The sequence below is a fragment of the Hemitrygon akajei genome, chromosome 20, assembly GCF_048418815.1.
Source record: "Hemitrygon akajei chromosome 20, sHemAka1.3, whole genome shotgun sequence".
Lineage (NCBI taxonomy): Eukaryota > Metazoa > Chordata > Chondrichthyes > Myliobatiformes > Dasyatidae > Hemitrygon > Hemitrygon akajei.
Window position 1 is genome coordinate 11,678,504 of NC_133143.1, and position 20,023 is coordinate 11,698,526.

Genomic DNA, 20,023 nt, shown 5'->3' on the forward strand with positions numbered 1-20,023 from the left:
ACCCTATCAACTTGTGTAGCCACTTTCAGGGAGCTGTGAACTTGGATCCCAAGATCCCGCTGCTCAGCAAACACTTGCCCTTAACAGCATGCTGCCTCTTTGCATTTGACCTACCAAGGTGTAACAGTTCACATTTGGTCAGGTTAAACTGCACCTGCCAATTCTCTGCCCATATCTGCAACTGATCGACATCCATTCGTATTCTTGCCCAGTTTTCTGTGCTATCTACAGCACTACTGATCTTTGCATCATCCGCAAACTTGCAAACGCACCCATCTGCATTTCATTCTAGGTCACTTATATGCATTACAAACAAGAGATCTCAGTACAGATCCCTACAGACGCCACTAATTACAGACCTCCAACTTGAATAAGTCCCTTCAACTACTGTTCTGTCTTGTGTCTTACCCACTATCCTATGCGCAAACCAGTTCTACATCCAAACAGTTAATTTGACACAGACCCCACAAGAGACTTTGTCAAATGCCTTACTAAAATCCACAGCTTACCTTTATCAATCACCCTTGTTGTCTTGTCAAAAAACTCAATCTAAGTTAGTAAGACACGACTTGCCCCACGCAGTCATGCTGGCTCTCCATAATTAAGCCATAGCTTTCCAAATGCTCCTAGATTTTGTTCTCTCCAGTAACTTTCCTACCACCTACATGAGATTCACTGGTCTATAGTTTCCAACATTATTCCTGGTTCCCTTCTTGAATAATGGAACATTAGCTACTCGCCAGTCCTCTGGGACCTCACTCGTGGCTAGAGAGGACACTAAGACATTGGTCAAGGCCCCAGCAATCTCATCTCTTGCCACTTTCAATTACCTGGGGTAAATCCCATCAGGCCCTGAGGATTTATCCATGCTAATATTCTTTAAGAGACCGAACTCTACCTCTGCCTTTACCTCAAAGTGCTCATTAAGGACCTCATCCACATTTCTGTATGCAAACAAATATTCTTCCCTTTATTCTTGAGCAGTCCTACCCTCTTCCTAGTTATCCTCCTGCTTTTCATGTATGTATAGAATACCTTGGGATTCACTTTAATCCTACTTGCCAAGGTCTTTTCATGGCCCCTCCTGGCTTTCGTGATTCCCTTCTTGAGTTCTTCTCTGGCCATTTTATAATCTTCAGTGGCTTTGTTTGATTCCAGCTTCCTAAGCTTTGTGTACTTTTCCTTTTTCTTCTTGACTAAATTCATCACCTCTATGGAGAGCCAAGATTCTCTTGCCTTGCCATCCTTGTCCTTCTGGAATATTCCTGTCATGTGCTCCGTGCAATTGGTCTTTAAATGCCTTCCACATGTCAGGTGTGGACTTGGTCAAAATCAGCCTTTCCCCGTTAACTCTCCTGGTTCCTGCCTAATGCTCATAATTTGCCCAGCTCCAGTTTAACATTCCTGCAAGGTCCATTTAAAAAAAACACTACCTCTGGCATCGTCCTTGTACCCACTTCCAAGCACCTTAAAACTATGCCCCTCGTGTCAGTCATTTCAGCTCTTGGAAAAAGCCTCTAGTTATCCACACGATCAATGCCTCTCATCATCTTCTACACCTCTATCAGGTCACCTCTCATCCTCCACTCCAAGGAGAAAAGGTCAAGTTCACTCAACCTATTCTCTTTCCTGTCTGATTCCTCCATCTGCCCTTTACCTCTTCCACCTATCTCACATAGCTCCTAGCTTTTTGCATATTTTCCTTCCATCCTTTTCTCCCCTTCACCTACCTTCCTCTTCTCCTGGACTCGCCTATTACCTGCCAACGTGCACTGCCCCCTCCATCCTTTTATTTTGGCTCTGTCCCCTTCCTTTTCTGTTCCTGATGAAGGGTCTCTGCCTGAAATATTGACTTTTTTCCACTATCGAAGCTGTCTGACTTGCTGTGTTCCTCCAGCATTTTGCGTGTTGCTCAATATTTCCAGCATCTGACATATCTTTGGTTTCGTATCGATACTTCTGATTGTGGGGAGGGGTGTGCCAGTGATGTATTAAGGTGAGTCTGCAGCCTTTTGCGTGCCTGACCATTCGAATTGCTGCACTAGACCATCACCTCCCTTGTGACTGCAACTGTGCTGGGTCCATTCACTAGGTTTAAGTTTATTGTTATTCAGCCGTATACATGTATACTGCCAAATGAAACGACATTTCTCTGGGCCAAGGTGCGCAGCACCGTACATATATCTCACACACAAAGCAAGGTAATATTGCCACAGATAAATTGACAAATAATATGGTGCATTTACGATACAAGTCAAAACGTAAACAGTATAATGCTAGTGACACTTCATACAATTCACTACATGAATGCTCTGGAATTGAAAGGTGCTGACCCTCCACTGCTGATTTCCCGGAGTGTGCACTGACACTTACTTGACCTCCTTCCCCAACGTTCAGTTTTTTTCCAGTTTACCTGTTGGATACAGCACAGAACAGACCCTTCAAGCTGTGCCACCCAGCAAACCCTGGTTTAACCCTAACCTAATCTTGACACTATTTACAATGACTAATTCACCTCCTAACTGGTATGTCTTTGGACTGTGGGAGGAAACTGGATCACCAGGGGAAAACCCACATATTCCAAGGGGAGAAAGTATGGACTCCTTACAGGTGATGTTGGAATTGAATTTCAGAGTCCGATGCAATCGCGTTATACTGCTGTTGAGCAAGCAGCCGTTACCACTCAACTTGATGTACTACCTTGCTCTGCGTATTGGCTCATCTGTAATTTGTCCAGCAGCAATGTATGTGTGAGCCAAGAGCCAATTCGCCAGCACTGTTTACAAACTAATCTTTATAGTTGTGGTACTGTATATTGGCAGTCTAAATCAACCCCTCCCCTATCTTGTTCAGATTCCATGTGTTATTCATCACTCCTGTAATGATTCCATTATCACCTCCTTTACATTGCAGATTCAACCCTTTTGTATTGTTTATTGCCTTCCAGCAGCTGTCTCGAACCTGCACAATTTCCCCCCCACCCCACCTTGCTCCATCTGCCCCATTTTTTTCTTCTCCATCTGGCTCCATTCACCTGTTCCTGACTCCCAACTCCAAGCCAATGGTGCAACTTATTATCTTTGAAACAAAACTGCTGGAGGATCTCTGCAGACCAGGCAACATCTATGGAAAAGAGTAACATCTGCCATTTTGGGCCGAGATGTTGACTTTTTATTCTTTTCCATAGACACTGCTTGGCCTGCAGAGTTCCTCCAGCATTTTGTGTTGCTTTGGATATCCAGCATTGGCAAATTTTCTTGTGTTTATTGTCTTTCACGTCTCAGTCCACCAATTCCTTCGGATTCCTGTCTCAGCAATTATATTCCTGTCTTATCTTGGCCACTTTTCCTCTCCATTCAATTCTAATGCAGGGTCCTGGCCCAAAATGTCACCAATCCCTTCCCCACCCCAAACAATTCTGAGTTCCTCCAGCAGATTAAATGTTCTTCCAGATTCCAGCATGTCAGTCTTTTGTCTCCAATGCTGTCCCACCATGGTGTTTGTGGGCACCAGGGGGAGGTGCTTTTTGTAATTTCTGCCCAAGCCTGATGCTTCTCTTGACAGCACTGAGATCTGGAGATCTATGGCTCTCATGGTGAGTTGTCCACGTAAAAGAAAGTTTTTGCATGAGACACCCCTCAGTGTGGAGCAGCTGTAAACCTCTCTAAGCATTTGTTTTGATTTTAGCCAAAGAAAATGTTTCTTCAGTTGAGCTTCAGTAGTGTTCAACTGTTTGAATCCAGAAGTGCAGATGCCAGCATATCTAACATCATGTTGCATCCAGGATTGTGACTTCCATTATTTCAGTGGTGTGGTACAATGGCAGGGAGCTTTGGGGATGCATATTAAGTGAACGTACATCTGTCAGTAGGAGCACTACACATACGTAAGAGTACTCCTGCATTAGAACATCTGTGGGAGATGTATGTCACTTGTCCTCTGACCAGGCTAAAGGGCTTCAGCACCTTCTGAGTGTGGGTTATGGTTGCAGAAATGTGGAACTCAGTCTTTCTAATGATCCAGCTTACAAATAGTTTAATGATGTTGTTCTTATTCCCCTTTATTCCTCCCCGTAGATTGCTGCTTGACCTGCTGAGTTCCTCTAGGATTTTGTGTGTGTTACTCTGGATTTCCAGCATTTGCAGAATCTCTTGTGTTGAAAATATTTTGTTAGCTGGGGACAATCTCTGATTTAATGTGCACTTGATAGTTACTGTGACAGCAATGAATGTGTATGTGTAGATGTGCATCAAAACATTATACTTGAATATTGTGAAACACTGAAGTATCGTGCTGATTGGAGCACACTTTCCTTGTGTTTTTCTTGGCTTAATGAGAGGTCTCAGTAAATAGATTTAGGACTATTAGGGAAAGAGTATTTACTTCAAACACAACTGAATGTTTCTTATTTGTGTGGTGAAGATCATCGTTGTGGTTGATTACTCTGGAAATGCTCTGAAACACACAAAATGCTGGAGGAACTCAGCAGGTCAGGCAGTATCCATGGAAATGAATAAACAATTGACATTTTGCCCTGAGACCCCTCAAGGAGGAAGCCAGATTAAGGTGGAGTGAGGGGAAGGAGTACCAACTAGAAGGTGATAGGTGAAACCAGGTTGGGGAGGAATGAAGTGAAAAGCTGGGAGATCATCACAGGTGGAAAAGATAAAGGGCTGGAGAAGAAGGAATCTGATAGGGAAGGAGAAGGGGATGGAGGAGGTGCACCAGGAGTAGGTGATAGAATGAGGGGGGAAATTACTGGAAGTCAGAGAAATCTATGATCATGTTATCAGGAGGCTATGAACCAAAATATGGGAATGGGGATTGTAATTAAAGTGTTTGTCCATCTTGCTTGTTGCAGATGGAGCAAAGGTGCTTGGCAATGTAGTGCCCCAATCCACATTGGGTCTCACTGACATACAGGAGGTTGCAGCAGGAACATTTAGAATGCCCCCCACTCTCCGCTCTCTGTGATCCCCTTATCTATTTGTCCCTTCTGCCTAATCTCCCTCCACTTATCCCTTCAAGTGAAGTACTACCTCGTTCACCTCCTCCCTCACTTCCCTTCAGGGCCCAAACAAACCTTCCAGGTGATGCAACGCTTCACTTGCAAACCAGTTGGGGTTAGCTGCCGTAGTTGGTGCTCCCGATGTGGCTTCCTCTACGTTGGTCAGACCTGACGTGGATTGGGGAACTGCTTTGTCGAGTCCTTTCTCCCTGTCCACAACAAGCAGCATTTCCGAATGGCCACTCATTTTAATTCCAATTCCCATTCCAACATGTCTGAGAAATGGAGCAGATGCAGGCGAGGACAGTATCGCTGGTGGGGGAAGAGAAGCCCTGTTATTTGAGGAAAGAGGATATCTCTGTTCTAGAAAGGAAAGCCTTTTCTTGGGAACAGATGCAGTGGAAATGGAGGAACTAAGAAAAGGGAATGGTATTATTACAGGTAACAGCACGGGAGGAAGTGTAAATAGCTGTGAGATTCAGTAAGCTTGTAAGATACCAGTAGACAGTTTGTCTCCAGAGATGGGGGCAGGGAGATTGAGGCTACATCCATACTAGACCGGATAATTTTGGAAATGCCGGTTTTGTGTGAAAACGATAGGCGTCCACACACCAGGCGTTTTTGAAAATACCTCCGTCCACGTTAAAACGGGTATTTGCGCAAATCTCCTCCTACTGGGCACGCACAGGACACACCTACAGAGAGCAAGCAAAGAGGAAACGGTATACTATTTCCATTTCCGCAGCGGTGTGGTGCTGTTTCCATTGGTCAAAAACCAGAGTACCTACAACCACAGCGAAAGAAAGTTTTCAACAATGTCTTCGAGGAATACAAAGCAAACCTCCGCTGGAAAAAGCAGGCCAGACTTCTTTGTTTGGCCGTCCGCCGTTGTTGTTCTGGTGTTGGAGGTTGTGTTCAAGTAAACAATGAAATGCCGTGCTGCCGCCACCATCTGTTCCGGCACGTCATGACAGTGTTTTTAAAAAGCTTCGGTTACCCCATCCACACTACACCGCCCAACCAGCGTTTCCAGATTTACGCACTCTGGAGCACGTTTTAGAAATGCTCCATTTTCAGGAAAGGAAAACGCCGTTTCAGTGTGGACGGAGTGTCAAAACGAAGAGAAAAAGCTTCGGTTACGGATTTATCTGGTCTAGTGTGGACTTAGCCTGAGGAAGAGGAGAAGGGCATCAGAAATGGACCAAGTGAATTTAAGGACAGGGTGGAAGGTGGAGGCAAAGTTGGTGAAATCGATGAGTTCAGCATGGGTGCATGAAGCAGCACCAATGCAGTTGTCAATGTGGCTGAGGAAGAGTTGGGACGTCACCAGTAAAATGGGTGTCCTTGCTGTCTACTCAGTGGCCATTGATACACGTGGTGATGTGAAGAATCATTGAAGTCTGACTTCCATCTTGCCAGCATACCAAGACCTGATTGACCATGTTGACAGTGAGGTTTAGCAAATCCTGGCTGTTTATCAGGCCACCTGGTTGGTCCCAGCACAATCTATTCTTTTAAGGATATGTAGCATTGCTGTAGACACGGTTTTCCCTCGCCACATTAACTATCAGAGATGATGATCTAAAAGTAATTTGGATCAAGGCTTTGCAAGTATTGATGCCACATGAAATGGCGTTTGTTAAAGTACAGGACACAATGTACTTTGTGTGCTCGGAAAATGGGCCATTAGGTGGAGTGGGAAGTGCTTCATTGCTCAGTCAGAATTTGATTTGTGTGTGGAGAATGGAAGAGGACTGGCTGAGTAAATTGGCAAAGAGAAGGATGCTTGTAGACTTAAAAAGCTGCAGGTGGTCAATGTGCAAGAAGTCCTCAGTGGATCAGCTGGTATCTTGAGGTAGAAATAAAATTAATATTTTAAACATTGCCCCATTACAAAATAGTCTCAGATACCATTGCTAACCTTATTAAATCTGGAGAATTCCCATCCACTGCCATCACACTCATAGTTCCTTTAACCTGCTTTGAGTGGTTGGTCATTGCTAGAATCAACTTCTGCCTCAGTAAGGACCTGGACCCACTGCAATTTGCCTATCACCACAATAGGTCTACAGCAGATGTGATCTCACTCTCTCTCCATGTGGCCTTGGATCACCTGGACAATACAAATACCTATATCAGAATGGTGACTAAAGCTCTGCATTTAACACCATCATTCTTATAGTTGTGATTGAAAAGCTCCAGAACCTGGGCTTCTGTACCTCCCCCTGCATCTAGATCCTCAACTTCCTAACCGGAAGACCACAATCTGTGCCAATTGGAAATAACATCTCCACTCGCTGACTATGCTGGTGTACCTCAGTGATGTGTGTTCAGCCCACTGCTCTACTCTCTCTACACCCACGACTGTGTGGCTAGGCACAGCTCAAATGCTGAAGTTTGCTGTTGATACAACCATTGTTGGCAGCACCTCAAATGTTGATGAAAGGCCCTACAAGAGCGAGATATACCAGCTAGTTGAGTGGTGTTGCAGCAACAACCTTGCACTCAATGTAAGTAATACCAAAGAGCTGATTGTGACTTCAGAAAGGGTAAGACATGGGAATCCTCACACAAGGGTCAGAAGTGGAAAGTGTGAGCAACTTCAAGTTCCTGGATGTCAGTGTCTCTGAGGATCAAACCTGGACCCAACGTATCGAAGCAGCTACAAAGAAGGCTTATTTCATTAGGAGTCTGAGGAGATTCGGTACGTCACAAAAAGCAATTGTAAATTTCTACAGATCTCCTGTGGAGAGCTTTCTAACTGTCTGCATCAACATCTGGTATGGGGGGGGGGGGGGGGAGGGATAGAGGCTACTGCACAGGATTGAAGTAAGCTGCAGAGAGTTGTAAAACTAGTCAGATCCATCATGGGTACTAACCTCCATAGTATCCAGGACATCTTCAAGGAATGATGCTTCTAATTGCTACCATCAGGAAGGAGATACAGAAGCCTGAAGGCACACTTGGGGATTCAGGAACAGCTTCTTCCCGTCTGACATCCAATTTCTGAATGGACATTTAACCCATGAACACTTCCTCAATACTTTTTTCCTTTTTTGCACTACTTATTTAATTTAACTATTATATATATATTGTAATATATAAATTAAAACATAATATTTGAGCATATGAGTATTCTGCATTGTGCTGCTGCCACAAAGTTCATGACATACACTGGTGATATTAAACCTGATTCTGATTCTACCAAAGATCCACAAATCTGACTGTCTGGATCTGCCTTTTGTCTCTGCCTGCTCCTGCCTCACTGAACTAGTGTCTATATCCCCTAACTCCATTCTATTCCCCCTTGGTTCAGTCCTTTCCTGCTTACATTTGTGGCTCTTCACATGTTCTCGATAGCCTCAAAAACTGTTAATACCCTGACCCTGACTGCCTCATTTTCACAATGGATGCGCAATCCCCATTAAGAAAACTTTAAAATGTTCTGCTTCTTTCTCAAAAGAGCCAACCAGTTCCCCCTCCTCCTACTGGCAGAACTGGTCTTCACCCTCAACAATTTTTCCTTCCGCACTAGCCACGAGCCCCAGCTATGCCTGTCTTGTCTTTGGCTACGTAGTACAATCCATGTTTCAAGCCTTCATTGGCAACGCTCCCAAATTCCTCCTGCTCTACATTGACCATTGCATTGGTGCTGCTTCATGCACCCATGCTGAGCTTGTCAACTTTGTTAACTTTGCCTCCAACTTCCACCCTGCCCTTAAAGTGATTTAGTTCATTTCTAACACATCTTTCCCTATTCTTGATCTCTCTATCTCTGGAGACACTGTCAACCAGCATCTTTTATAATTGTACAGATTTCCATGGTTATCTTGATTATACCTCTCCCCATATTGTCTCCTGTAAAAATGTTCCTTTTCTCAGTTCCTTCATCTCCATCTCATCCCAGGGTGAACTTTCCCTTCCAGGATATCAGACATGTTCTTCTTCAAAGAACAGGGTTTTCCTTCCTCCACCATCGATGCTGCCCTCCCCCACATCTGCCCCATTTCCCAGACATCCGCACTCACCCAGTCTTCCTGCCGTCATAATAATGTCCTCACCTATCACCCCATGAGCCTCCATGTCCAACATATCAGTCTCCGGAACTTCCACCATCTCCACCAACATATCGGTACCACCCCACACCCCCTACTTTTGACTTCCCACAGGGGTCTCTCCCTTCATGAGTCCCTAGTACATTCGCCCCTTGCCACTAATCTCCTTTCTGGCAAATATCCCTGCAAGCAACAGAAATGCTGCACCTGCCCATTTACCTCCTCCCTTACCTCCATTCAGGGCCCCAAACAATCCAACCCTTCACCCGCAAATCCTTTGAGGTAATCTATTGTATCCGGTGCTCCGAATACAGCCTTATCTTCATTGGCGAGACTCGATGTAAATTTGGGGGCCTCTTTGAGCATCCAGCAAACACAGAGTTTCCCAGTGGTCAAACCAATTAAATTCGCATTCTGACATGTGGGTCCATGCCCGCCTCTTTTACTGTGAGTGAAGAAGAGCAATACCTCATATTCCAACTGGGTAGCCTCCAACTCAATGGCATTAGCATCAATTTCTCCTTCCGATAATTTATGTTTTTCTTCTCCTTCTATTCCTTATTCTGGCCCATCGTCTCTTCTCCTCCACTGCCTATCACCTCTTCCTGGTCCCTCTCCATCCCTTTCTCCCATGGTCCACTCTCCTTTCCTATCAGATTCCTTCTTCTCCAGCCCTTTACTTTTCCTTTCACCTGACTTAACTATCACCTTGAGGACAGTCCTCCTTCCCCTTCCCCCACCTTTTTATTCTGGCATTTTTTCCCCATTCCTTTCTATTCTTAAAGAAGGTTCTTGGTCCAAAACGTTGACTGTTTATTCATTTCTATAGATGTTGTCTGCCTGCCAAGTTCCTCCAACATTTTGTGTGTATTGCCCCTTCAGAAGTTTTTTGGGTCATTCACCTGAAACATTAGTGCTTTATAAATGTCACCTGACTATCTGAGTGCTTCCAGCACTTTATCGGGAATAGAGGAAAGGTTCTCCTGGGGCAAAAGTTAATATCAAAAGTAAGGCGCATCAACAAACCTCAGGGCAGATGAAAAAGCGCTTGGTAGTATCGTAAGAGCTTCGATATTGCTAATGATATTAATAATGTTTTTTGTTCATCTTCTCCAGTGGAACCTGATTTGCAATTCCTCATGGAAAGTCCACATTGCCAAATTTTCGTTGCTGGTTGGATTGATTATTGGTTACTTGGTAACAGGAAACTTGGCTGATTGGTAAGTGTAATACCTCTGTTTGTTAACTGTCAGCCCTCCATTGGTCATGGATGTTGCATCCTTGCTGTCTACACAGCCAGCACAATATGATATGGAGAGCAAGCTGTTTCCCATGCAGCGTGCTTCCCCTCTCTACCCGGCTGATGAATCCAAAGGAACGGCAGAGACCTATAAAGTTTGGCCATGGCAGCATCGCAGGAGTTGCCAGTCAGCATTAAATTCAATATAGGACTGCTTTAGGGATTCCAGCTCCAGATTGTTCCCTCTGGGCTTTACTACACAGCCTTCCCCATGAGTGGGTATAGCCACAAGACAGCTGAGGTTTGAGACCAGAGTTTTCTTTCTAGATGAGCTGCCAACTATGGCTGACCAGCCTCTATCTGCTGGAAGTGACTGGCTTTAAAGCGCAAGTCCCTGCCTTTATCCCTTCTGTCAGTAGAAGTGGTTCTGCCGGGCTTAGTAGCTAAGCCAGGAGCTGGACTTGTTTGTCAGAGGCTATTTGAGACACCCACCATTTGGAGTATTTAATAGGCAGTGGGAGTTTATCCCCACTACTTCACTGCCCCTCTGTACGATAACTTTAAGGAACCGTTTTATAACTAGTTTCACAAATAAAAGTAGGGTAAAATATCTTGCTATTGAGTACTCTTTGCTGCACGAGTGAGTACAATATCTTGATGTTTTACATTGAGGCCAAAAGCGTAACTGTTTGGGAAAGAAGCTATGGGTTGATCTAGCAGGTTTTTTTTAGTGTATGTTTTAAAAATTGGAATTTTGCTGCTTGAGTTTAAATATTTAAAAGATTGCCTTTTGATTCCTAGGGTTGGCCGACAGCTGGTTCTGGTTATCTCAGTGTTGTTTGTGTTGATCTTTGGACTGACAGTGGCTCTATCTGTGAACGTCACCATGTTCAGTACCCTGAGGTTCTTTGAGGGCTTTTCACTAGCCGGGGTATTTCTGACACTCTATGTCACACGTGAGTAACACTTTTGATAAAGCAGTTGTCTTGGGTGTCTCTGAATCTGGAAGTATAACTAATGCTGCTTTACACTGTTCTGAACCAGATTCTAGGAACATTGTGTTGTACATCAGTTCAGCAATTGTTAGAGAAGATGGGGAAATAAAGTTAAAATCCCAAACTGGAGATTTGAACATGTGACCCAACTTGTTTTTTGGAATGTGTTGTTAAACCTGTTTCCTGCCTTGGGTGGATCTTAAGAACTTCATGGTAAACCAGCCAACATTTGTGATTCATACATCATCGAAAAGAATCATTGGGTAACTTGAATGGTTATTATGTGTGGGAGTTGTTTGCAGAGGATCAAAACGTCTTGTGTCACAGCTGTAACTGAGCTACAGAAATGCTTAATTTGAAATATGTGAGCATGTTAGTAGCTACGTAATCCATTAATTAGCTCCCCATTGTTGGTTCCTACCACTTGCTATAAAATGATTTGGATTGGGAGCTTGTTTTTTTATAAATGCATTTCGCAACTAATTGGACTGAAAATAATTGGTGGTTTATCATTCAGCTGTTTCTCCAATTTGTTCCAAACTTTTCACGGTCTTTCTATAAGTATGGGACTGGTCGATTGCCACTGCTACTGTTTGGAACTATAGCCCTATATTCTTGACATCCTGGTAAACGCATAGTAAGCAGTGTCTTTAAAGTTTTTTGTAATACATCCCAGAACATGTACACACTATCTTATTACTATCATGACCTTTTCCTCACTTGCATAATCCTATAATCTGTTTAACAAAAATTGAAGACTCCTTTGGGATGTTTAATCACTCTGTTCTGCACTTTCCAAGTATGAAAGGTTTGAACACCGAGGCACCTCCTCCTTGTCCTTCTGTGACCTTTTCTTCACAGCATGCACCCATATGTAATTTTTCTTCTACACACTTCACCCTGTTAAACTAACTGTCTCGTTTCAGACTCCAGGTTCTGAAGACACAAGTGAAAATTTAAGCTGGTTATTCATTATAGAGTGATTCCCAACTTACTGCCCAGTGCCTGTGATTGAATATCTTATTTCTTCCCCATTCTAATATTTGGTCTGAACAACACCTAAGCCTCTTGACCATGTCCGCATGCTTTTGTGTTGAATCGCTGCCACGTGATTAGCTGATTAGATATTTGCATTACTGAGCAGGTGTGCAAGCGTACCCAGTAAAGTAGCACTGAGTGTATCGCAGAAATGGACTGTTCATATGCAGGTGGGAAGCGGATTACCTGAAGTAATGATGGATACATTTTGCAATGCTGGAAGATGTACTGTTTCTCAAGCTTACAGTGACTTATTGGAATAGTGCGAGAAGCCAAGGACTGAGAGATAGAAGTGGGATAGAGAATTAAAGTGACGGCTAACTCCAGACTGAACAGAGGAGCTTGTAAAGCAGACACACTATCTGTATCTGGTAACAAGCCACACTGCAAGCACTAAATGCAGTGTGCTGGATGGTTAGTATTCGAGCAAGTCCTGGGGTCTATGGACTCCTTTCTTAATGGTAGTTGTTTCACAGCATAAAGGTTGGGAACCCCCTGACCTAGGACGGCCTGTTTCCATCAATGGATGATGAGAGGCACAGGGTAGAAGGGCAGGTGGTGCATCTCCTAGGAAGTGATGGTGATGGAAATAGTCCATTTGGATCAATCAAGTTCTGTCTCTGCTAGTGTAGCCTGATCTGTGCGTTCCTTACAGATTTGTACTTCACAGCTGTCCTGCTCTTGTTATCATTCAGCAGATGGCTTCAGCAGTTTATCTGCACAACAGTCCAGTCCTTTAAGGGAAATTACCTTTGTTCCATCCTTCCATGTCCCACCCTCTGCAGTTTTAAACTAACCCAATTTCTATTTCCCAGTTCTGCCGATCATTAATTTGAAATATTAACTTGTATAATTCGTATCTCTTCACAAGACTGCCTCAACTGTAGAACATTTCCAGATTTTATTTAAACTTCCAACACTGATTTTCTTTTACAATGAAAATTATGACTTTTTAATCTATTCTGCAAGTTTTGTGGCTTCCTGAAGCTTCTACATATTTCCTCCTATTTTTATAAGTTTGACATATTTTCCCTGTTCCCTGTTCAAGTGAAATCATCTAGATGTGGAATATGTGTTCTACACCCCTGATAGGTGTGTGTCACAGTCCTCCAGCCAAGCAGGTACTCGTGTTTCTTCTCCCCCCCCCCCCCCCCCAGTACATTAAAACAAACTCTATTGTCATGTTTTGGGTGATACTATTGAGGGGCAGTAGAAAAGAAATGTACTTGTCTCTTTCATATATGGTTTGTTTATAAGGCCCAGAGGTATAAAAGTTGGTTTGTCTACAGCAGAACAAATGCAATTCCATAGTAACTTCATTGGAAGTGCTGTGGTTTTTGATGGAAGAGAGAGCTGGTATTTCAGAAAATTAATGCAAATTTATTACCGAACTTCCTTCGTGTGGTATAAAATCTAAAACCAATAATGTGCATTTTCTCAGATGATAAATGCACGGCAATTGGTCAGAAAAGAGATTTTATTGTTTTGAATGCGAAATATAAAACTTCAGTTGAATTTATCGAGATAGCAAGTTTAAGAGAGAAGAGAAGGCAACATACAAGATGTTGGAGAAACTCTGGGTACAGCAGCATCAATGGAGTGGCAGGCTTGTGTGTCCAGGAGAAAGCATGTCCTTAACTGCAGACCCTGATCAAGCACTGGAAATGTGTGAGGTAGGGCCAGTGTCACAGTGATTCTGAGATCTAACTTCCTGTGGTAAAAGATGGCAGGACTTTATCATGGAAAAGCCAGTTTGGAGCCAAGCCTTTTTTTTGGGGGGACAGGATGGAAACTGAGTGGACACCTTTTCATAAATCAGAGGAGCATCGGGAGACAACAACCCTTAAAAGGTCCCTGGGTCCACGTTTGTCCCCTCGCCCTCTAAACCTCTCCAAACTATTCATTCATTTAAACATTGCTCATGTGTACTTTGACCACTATTTCTGGCAGCTCTGTCCAAATACACATCACTTTTTGTCTGACAAAGTTACCGTGATATCCTTTTTAAACCTCTTGCTTCTGATTTTTAACCACCTACCAAATTGTTTATTTAGCATTTGGTATGTTCTTGTATACTGGAAGAGGCCATTGTTCTATTTGTTTGTGCTGGTTCCTAGCCAAGCAAGCCAATTGGCCCATTTGCTCTGCTATGGCCATGTAACCAGTGACTTCATTGGAGTATTAGATGGCATTAGGAGCCTTTTAGTCCAGTTAGCTGGCTGCCAGGCAGAGAGAGGAAAGTTTTAAAAAGTAGCCACAAAGTCCTTCTCTATTCTGAGTTACCTTGCAGATTTCCAGTCGTGTATGCACAGGCTCATGGCTGCTAGTCGACAGGAGGTACATCAGTGTCCATGTTGTTTGCACCTGGTGTCTTCCTTCGTCTGGTTGCTTCAGTGGCATTACTGAATGAGTAGTGTTGTGCTGTTGGATTACTCGTGTCTTCTACCCACACACAGACTTATTGAGCTGTCCATTGATACTTCATGCTTATGGGTGAGCACATCTACATATCTGATCTGCTTGTTCCTGTAGCCCTGCCTCTTCATTTATTTTTCTGTAAACGTCAGACACTTGGCATATGTTGATCTCTAAACAGGATCACAACTGATCTACTCTGAATCATTCTCCTGCCAGAGTAGATAAACTATTCCAAGTTAAAGGGGTTTTGCCTCCCCGTCTGCCTGGGATGCCGGCTCAAACTTTCCATGCTTTGTGGTAACACTGAATGGATCTATCAGATGGGCATTCAAACTTGATAAGTTTCTGGTTATCAGGGAAGTGTGGAAAGTGGAGTTTTGAACCAGATATTTCACACTGTTTCTGATGTGGCAGCTGTAATCCTTGTTCCTCTGGCCTGTCAGTAATTTCAGCTAAGCCTCTGATTGAACCCTAATTTTAACCAACTTTAATCTCTTTGTGTGTGTGTGTGTGTGTGTGTGTGTGTGTCTTGGTGAAAAATGTGTGAACAGTACAGAAGACTGGAAATTTTCAAGTTGGGCAACATCAATAGGCAGGAGACTAACAGGGTCAGATCCAAATCCTTCATGGCTTTTCAGGTGCCTAGCTGAAACATCAGCACCTTGAAATGTCATCCATTGGAAATGCTGAGGATTTCTTGCATTTCATCTGTTTCTATGAATTGAGTCTGATTCTAATCAGCAAAGGTACAAGCAGTCTTTATCTCAGGGTTGGTCAATTCTACTAGAGGCTGTAAGAGGAACTTGAGTAATGTTTTCATACAGGATGCTAGAGGAAGTAGTTAGGAGGGTTTAATAGCAACATTTAGAGAGATACAAGGACAGGAAGAGCTTGGAGGGATTTGAGTCAAGTACATGCTACTTGGACTGCCTTAGATGGGCATATGGGTTAGCATGGATGGTTGGGATGAAGGGCTGTTTGCTATGCTGTAGGACAGACTCTACTTTTAAAAGTGAAGAACTGTTCTCAATTGTCTCTACCCTAACCTCGTTAATGAGGTTATCCAATGTACACCACTCAATTGAGACCTTGAAGCTCCAGTCCATGGAAGTAATTGCACTGTTTTCTGATAGTGTATTGATTGAACCAAAGGAACACAAGTTACAGAAGCAGGAGAAGATTCTGCAGAACTTCAACCCAGCTCTGCTGTTTGGCCTCCACGCCTTTGCTGTTGACTTCCATAAGCTTAACTTCTCTTCTGTCCAAAAGTCTATCTCCTGGGATAGATTTTTATACAGGTCCTGGGATAAAGATTTCCATAGATTCACAGCTGGAAGAAGAAACCCCTCCTTGCATCTGTCTGAGCTGGCCATGTTACTGTGTGCTGTTGTATTAGATTGCCCATGAGGGGATATGTCTTCTCTCACCATCTGTCCTGTGAAGTTTCTCCATCTTTTGATCAGACCACCCCTCATACTTCTAAACCCTAGTGAGCAAATACTCAAAGCGAGGCTCGTTAAAGAACTAAGATTAGAGCAGTAAGACTTTTCCCCATTCTTGTACTTGATCCAATATTCTATTTTCTTACTGATCATCAAACCTGTATTTCCTGCAGGGCCACTCAAATTTCTCTGAGCATAGATTATCTTGCTCTGTATAAATAACACTATTTTTACCACTGTGGTTGGATTCAAGTTACTTGCATCATCAATCTGTCTATACAACCAACCTACCTGTATACTTTAGCTAATTAATCGTCTTCCTCATAATTCGCATTACCACCTCTGTATCTTTCACAAACTTGGATTCTTGAACAAAAAGCAGAAAACAAGTAAAACTGGGAATGTTGGAGATGATCGGCAGATGAGACTGTATCTGTGGGGAGAGAAACAGTTAATGCTCCATTAAAACAAGTGAAGTCAGAAGGCAAGCTCCTGAGCAGTGGAGTGGGTGTAGAGAACAAAGGACTGCCTCTGGAGTGGGTGGAACCTGCTGCTAGTTATGGTACCAAAACACGGTGGTTCATTACAGCTTACTGCTAAAGGCGATGTAAATATGTTAATGAATGAAGTCAGGGAAGGAAAGAATTCAAAATGCTGGAATGAAATTGTTGCTGGAAATCTGAAGTAAAAGGGTTTGTTGGAAATACCCAGCAGGTCAGGCATCATCTGTGGAGAGGGAAAACACTGTTTACATTTCAGATGAATGACATTGCATTAGAAGTGTCCATTTTTGTCAAAACAAAAAGACAATCTATCCTTAACTATTGAATTCACTGAGTTCCAAGGGCTGTAATATGTCCAGTACTGCCCCTCAAGCTTGTGATGTGCTTTGGAGCAGTGTAAGAGGCTTTACACTGAGGGGTCAGAGTGGGAAGGAGGTGAAGAACTAAGCCAACAGACAACTGGAAGCTCAGGATTACCCTGTGCTGCTGCCATTAGATCTCAACACCGAGTTCAACGAATTTAAAATATCAAAATTGCCACATCGCTATTTACATGTATATCTCCACCTATCTCCTCACTCCTCCTCTCTTGCTGGAGTGTTCACTGAGATCTTTAACTTCTCATTTCAGCAGTCTGAGGTACTCACCTGCTTTAAGGAGGCTTGCTTTATACCGATGCCTGAGAATAAAGGCCATTAGCACTTGCATCCACAGTGATGAAGTGTTTAGAGGTTAGTGACGAAACATATCAACTCCTGCATGAGAAGCGACTTGAATCCACTCCATTTGCCTACTGACACAACAGGTCCATAGCAGATGCCATTTCATTGGCTCTTCACTCAACCCTGGAACATCTGGACAGCAAAGATGCATACATCAGGATGCTCTGTATTGACTACAGCTCAGTATTCAAAACTGATCAAGAAGTTTCAATACCTCCTTGTGTGACTGGATCCTTGATTTCCTCACTCGGAGACCCCAGTCAGTTTGGATTGGCAAGAACATCTCCACAATCTCCATCACCACAGGGCTTTGAGCTTGGCCCCCTGCTCTACTCACTTTACACTTATGACTGTGGCTAAGCACAGCTCCAGTGCCCTATTCAAGTTTGCTGATGTGCAATTGCAAAAAAGGCACAGCAGTGCCTCAAATTCCTTAAGGAGTTTGCAAAGATTTGGCACAACATTTGTAACTTTTACTAACATCTATAGTTGAGTAGAACATATTGATAGGTAGAATCACAGCCTGCTATGGAAACGCTAATGCCTTTGAAGAGAAAATCCTACAAAAATAGTGGATATGGCCCAGTCCATCATGGGAAAAGCCCTCTCCCACTCCCCTCCCCCATTGAGCACATCTACATAGTGCAAATGTAAAAAGAAGAAAAGATAATATAAATGAGCAATAAATATCAAGAACAGGAGATGAAGAGCCCCTGATAGTGAGTTCACTGATTGTGGGAACATTTCAGTGATGGGGCAAGTGACAAAATATCCATTTTGTTCAGGGTAAGAATAATCCTTTTCTAGTTGCTGTAACAGGTGTGTAACACTCTTGCCTTGCTCCAGGACTCGATTAATTAATTGTTGTAATTTGCCCTCTGGTAGAATCTGGGGGGAGTAGGGAGAAAACGAAATGGGATTCTTGATGGTCGGTGTGGACTTGGTACACAGTTTACTTGAAAATCTTCAACTGGACTGGTTGCCTTTTAGCTCAAGACTCTTCATCTGTCCATTTTCCCCCTCCTGTGCTGCCTGACTTGCTGAGTTCCTCCAGCACTTTTGTTTTGCTCCAGCTTCCAGCATCTGCAGTCTCTTGTAACATGTATCTTGACAACACTCAAATTGCCAAACTGTGGATCAATTGCTGGGAAATGATGGATAACTGATGGTTAGCACAGATATGGTGGCTGAGGGCCCTGTTTCTGTGCTGTGATGTGCTGTGTACCATTCAGCTACATCTTCTAATATAGAGTAATAAGTCAAGTCAAGTCAACTTTTAATGTCATTTTGACCATAACTGCTGGTACAGTGCATAGTAAAAATGAGACAACATTTTTCAGGACCATGGTGTTACATGACACAGTACAAAAAACTAGATTGAACTACGTAATAAAAAAAAAACAGAGAAAGCTACACTAGACTACAGACCTACACATAAAGTGCACAAAAACAGTGCAGGCATTACAATAAATAATAAACAGGACAATAGGGCAAGGTGTCAGTCCAGGCTTTGGGTATTGAGGAGTCTGATAGCTTGGGGGAAGAAACTGTTACATAGTCTGGTCGTGAGAGCCCGAATGCTTTGGTGCTTTTTCCCAGACGGCAGGAGGAAGAAGAGATTGTATGAGGGGTGCATGGGGTCCTTCATAATGCTGTTTCCTTTGCGGATACAGCGTGTAGTGTAAATGTCTGTAATGGTGGGAAGAGAGACCCCGCTGATCTTCTCAGCTGACCTCACTATCCGCTGCAGGGTCTTGCGATCCGAGATGGTGCAATTTCCGAACCAGGCAGTGATGCAGCTGCTCAGGATGCTCTCAATACAACCCCTGTAGAATGTGATGAGGATGGGGGGTGGGAGATGGACTTTCATCAGCCTTTGAAAAAAGTAGAGACGCTGCTGGGCTTTCTTTGTTATGGAGCTGGTGTTGAGGGACCAGGTGAGATTCTCTGTCAGGTGAACACCAAGAAATTTGGTGCTCTTTACGATCTCTACCGAGGAGCCGTCGATGTTCAGCGGGGAGTGGTCGCTCCATGCCCTCCTGAAGTCAACAACCATCTCTTTTGTTCACATTAAGAGACAGGTTGTTGGCTCTGCACCAGTCCGTTAGCCACTGCATCGCCTTTCTGTAAGCTGATTCGTCATTCTTGCTGATGAGACCCACCATGGTCGTGTCATCGGCGAACTTGATGATGTGGTTTGAGCTGTGTGTTGCGGTACAGTCATGGGTCAGCAGTGTGAACAACAGTGGACTGAGCACGCAACCCTGGGGGGCCCCTGTGCTCAGTGTGATGATGTTGGAGGTGCTGCTCCCGATCTGGACTGACTGAGCTCTCCCAGTCAAGAAGTCTAGGATCCAGTTGCAGAGGGAGGTATTCAGGCCCAGTAGGCTCAGCTTTCCAATCAGTTTCTGAGGGATGATTGTGTTGAATGCTGAACTGAAGTCTATGAACAGCATCCGAACGTATGTGTCTTTTTTTGTCCAGGTGGGTTAGGGCCAGGTGGAGGGTGGTGGCAATGGCGTCGTCTGTTGAGCGGTTGGGACGGTACGTAAACTGCAGGGGGTCCAGTGAGGGGGACAGCAGGGTCTTGATATGCCTCATG

General features: G+C 43.7%; 1 protein-coding gene across 2 annotated transcripts in view; it reads left to right on the forward strand.

The window, feature by feature from the left end:
- The window catches only part of LOC140742217 (solute carrier family 22 member 23-like), a 106,755-nt gene that overhangs the window by 7,955 nt on the left and 78,777 nt on the right, over positions 1 to 20,023 (forward strand). For both annotated transcript variants that reach the window (XM_073073045.1, XM_073073046.1), the window contains exons 2-3: positions 10,180 to 10,283; positions 11,105 to 11,259. In XM_073073045.1, coding sequence (XP_072929146.1) covers positions 10,180 to 10,283; positions 11,105 to 11,259 — 259 coding nt within the window. The remainder of the gene's footprint in view (positions 1 to 10,179; positions 10,284 to 11,104; positions 11,260 to 20,023) is intronic.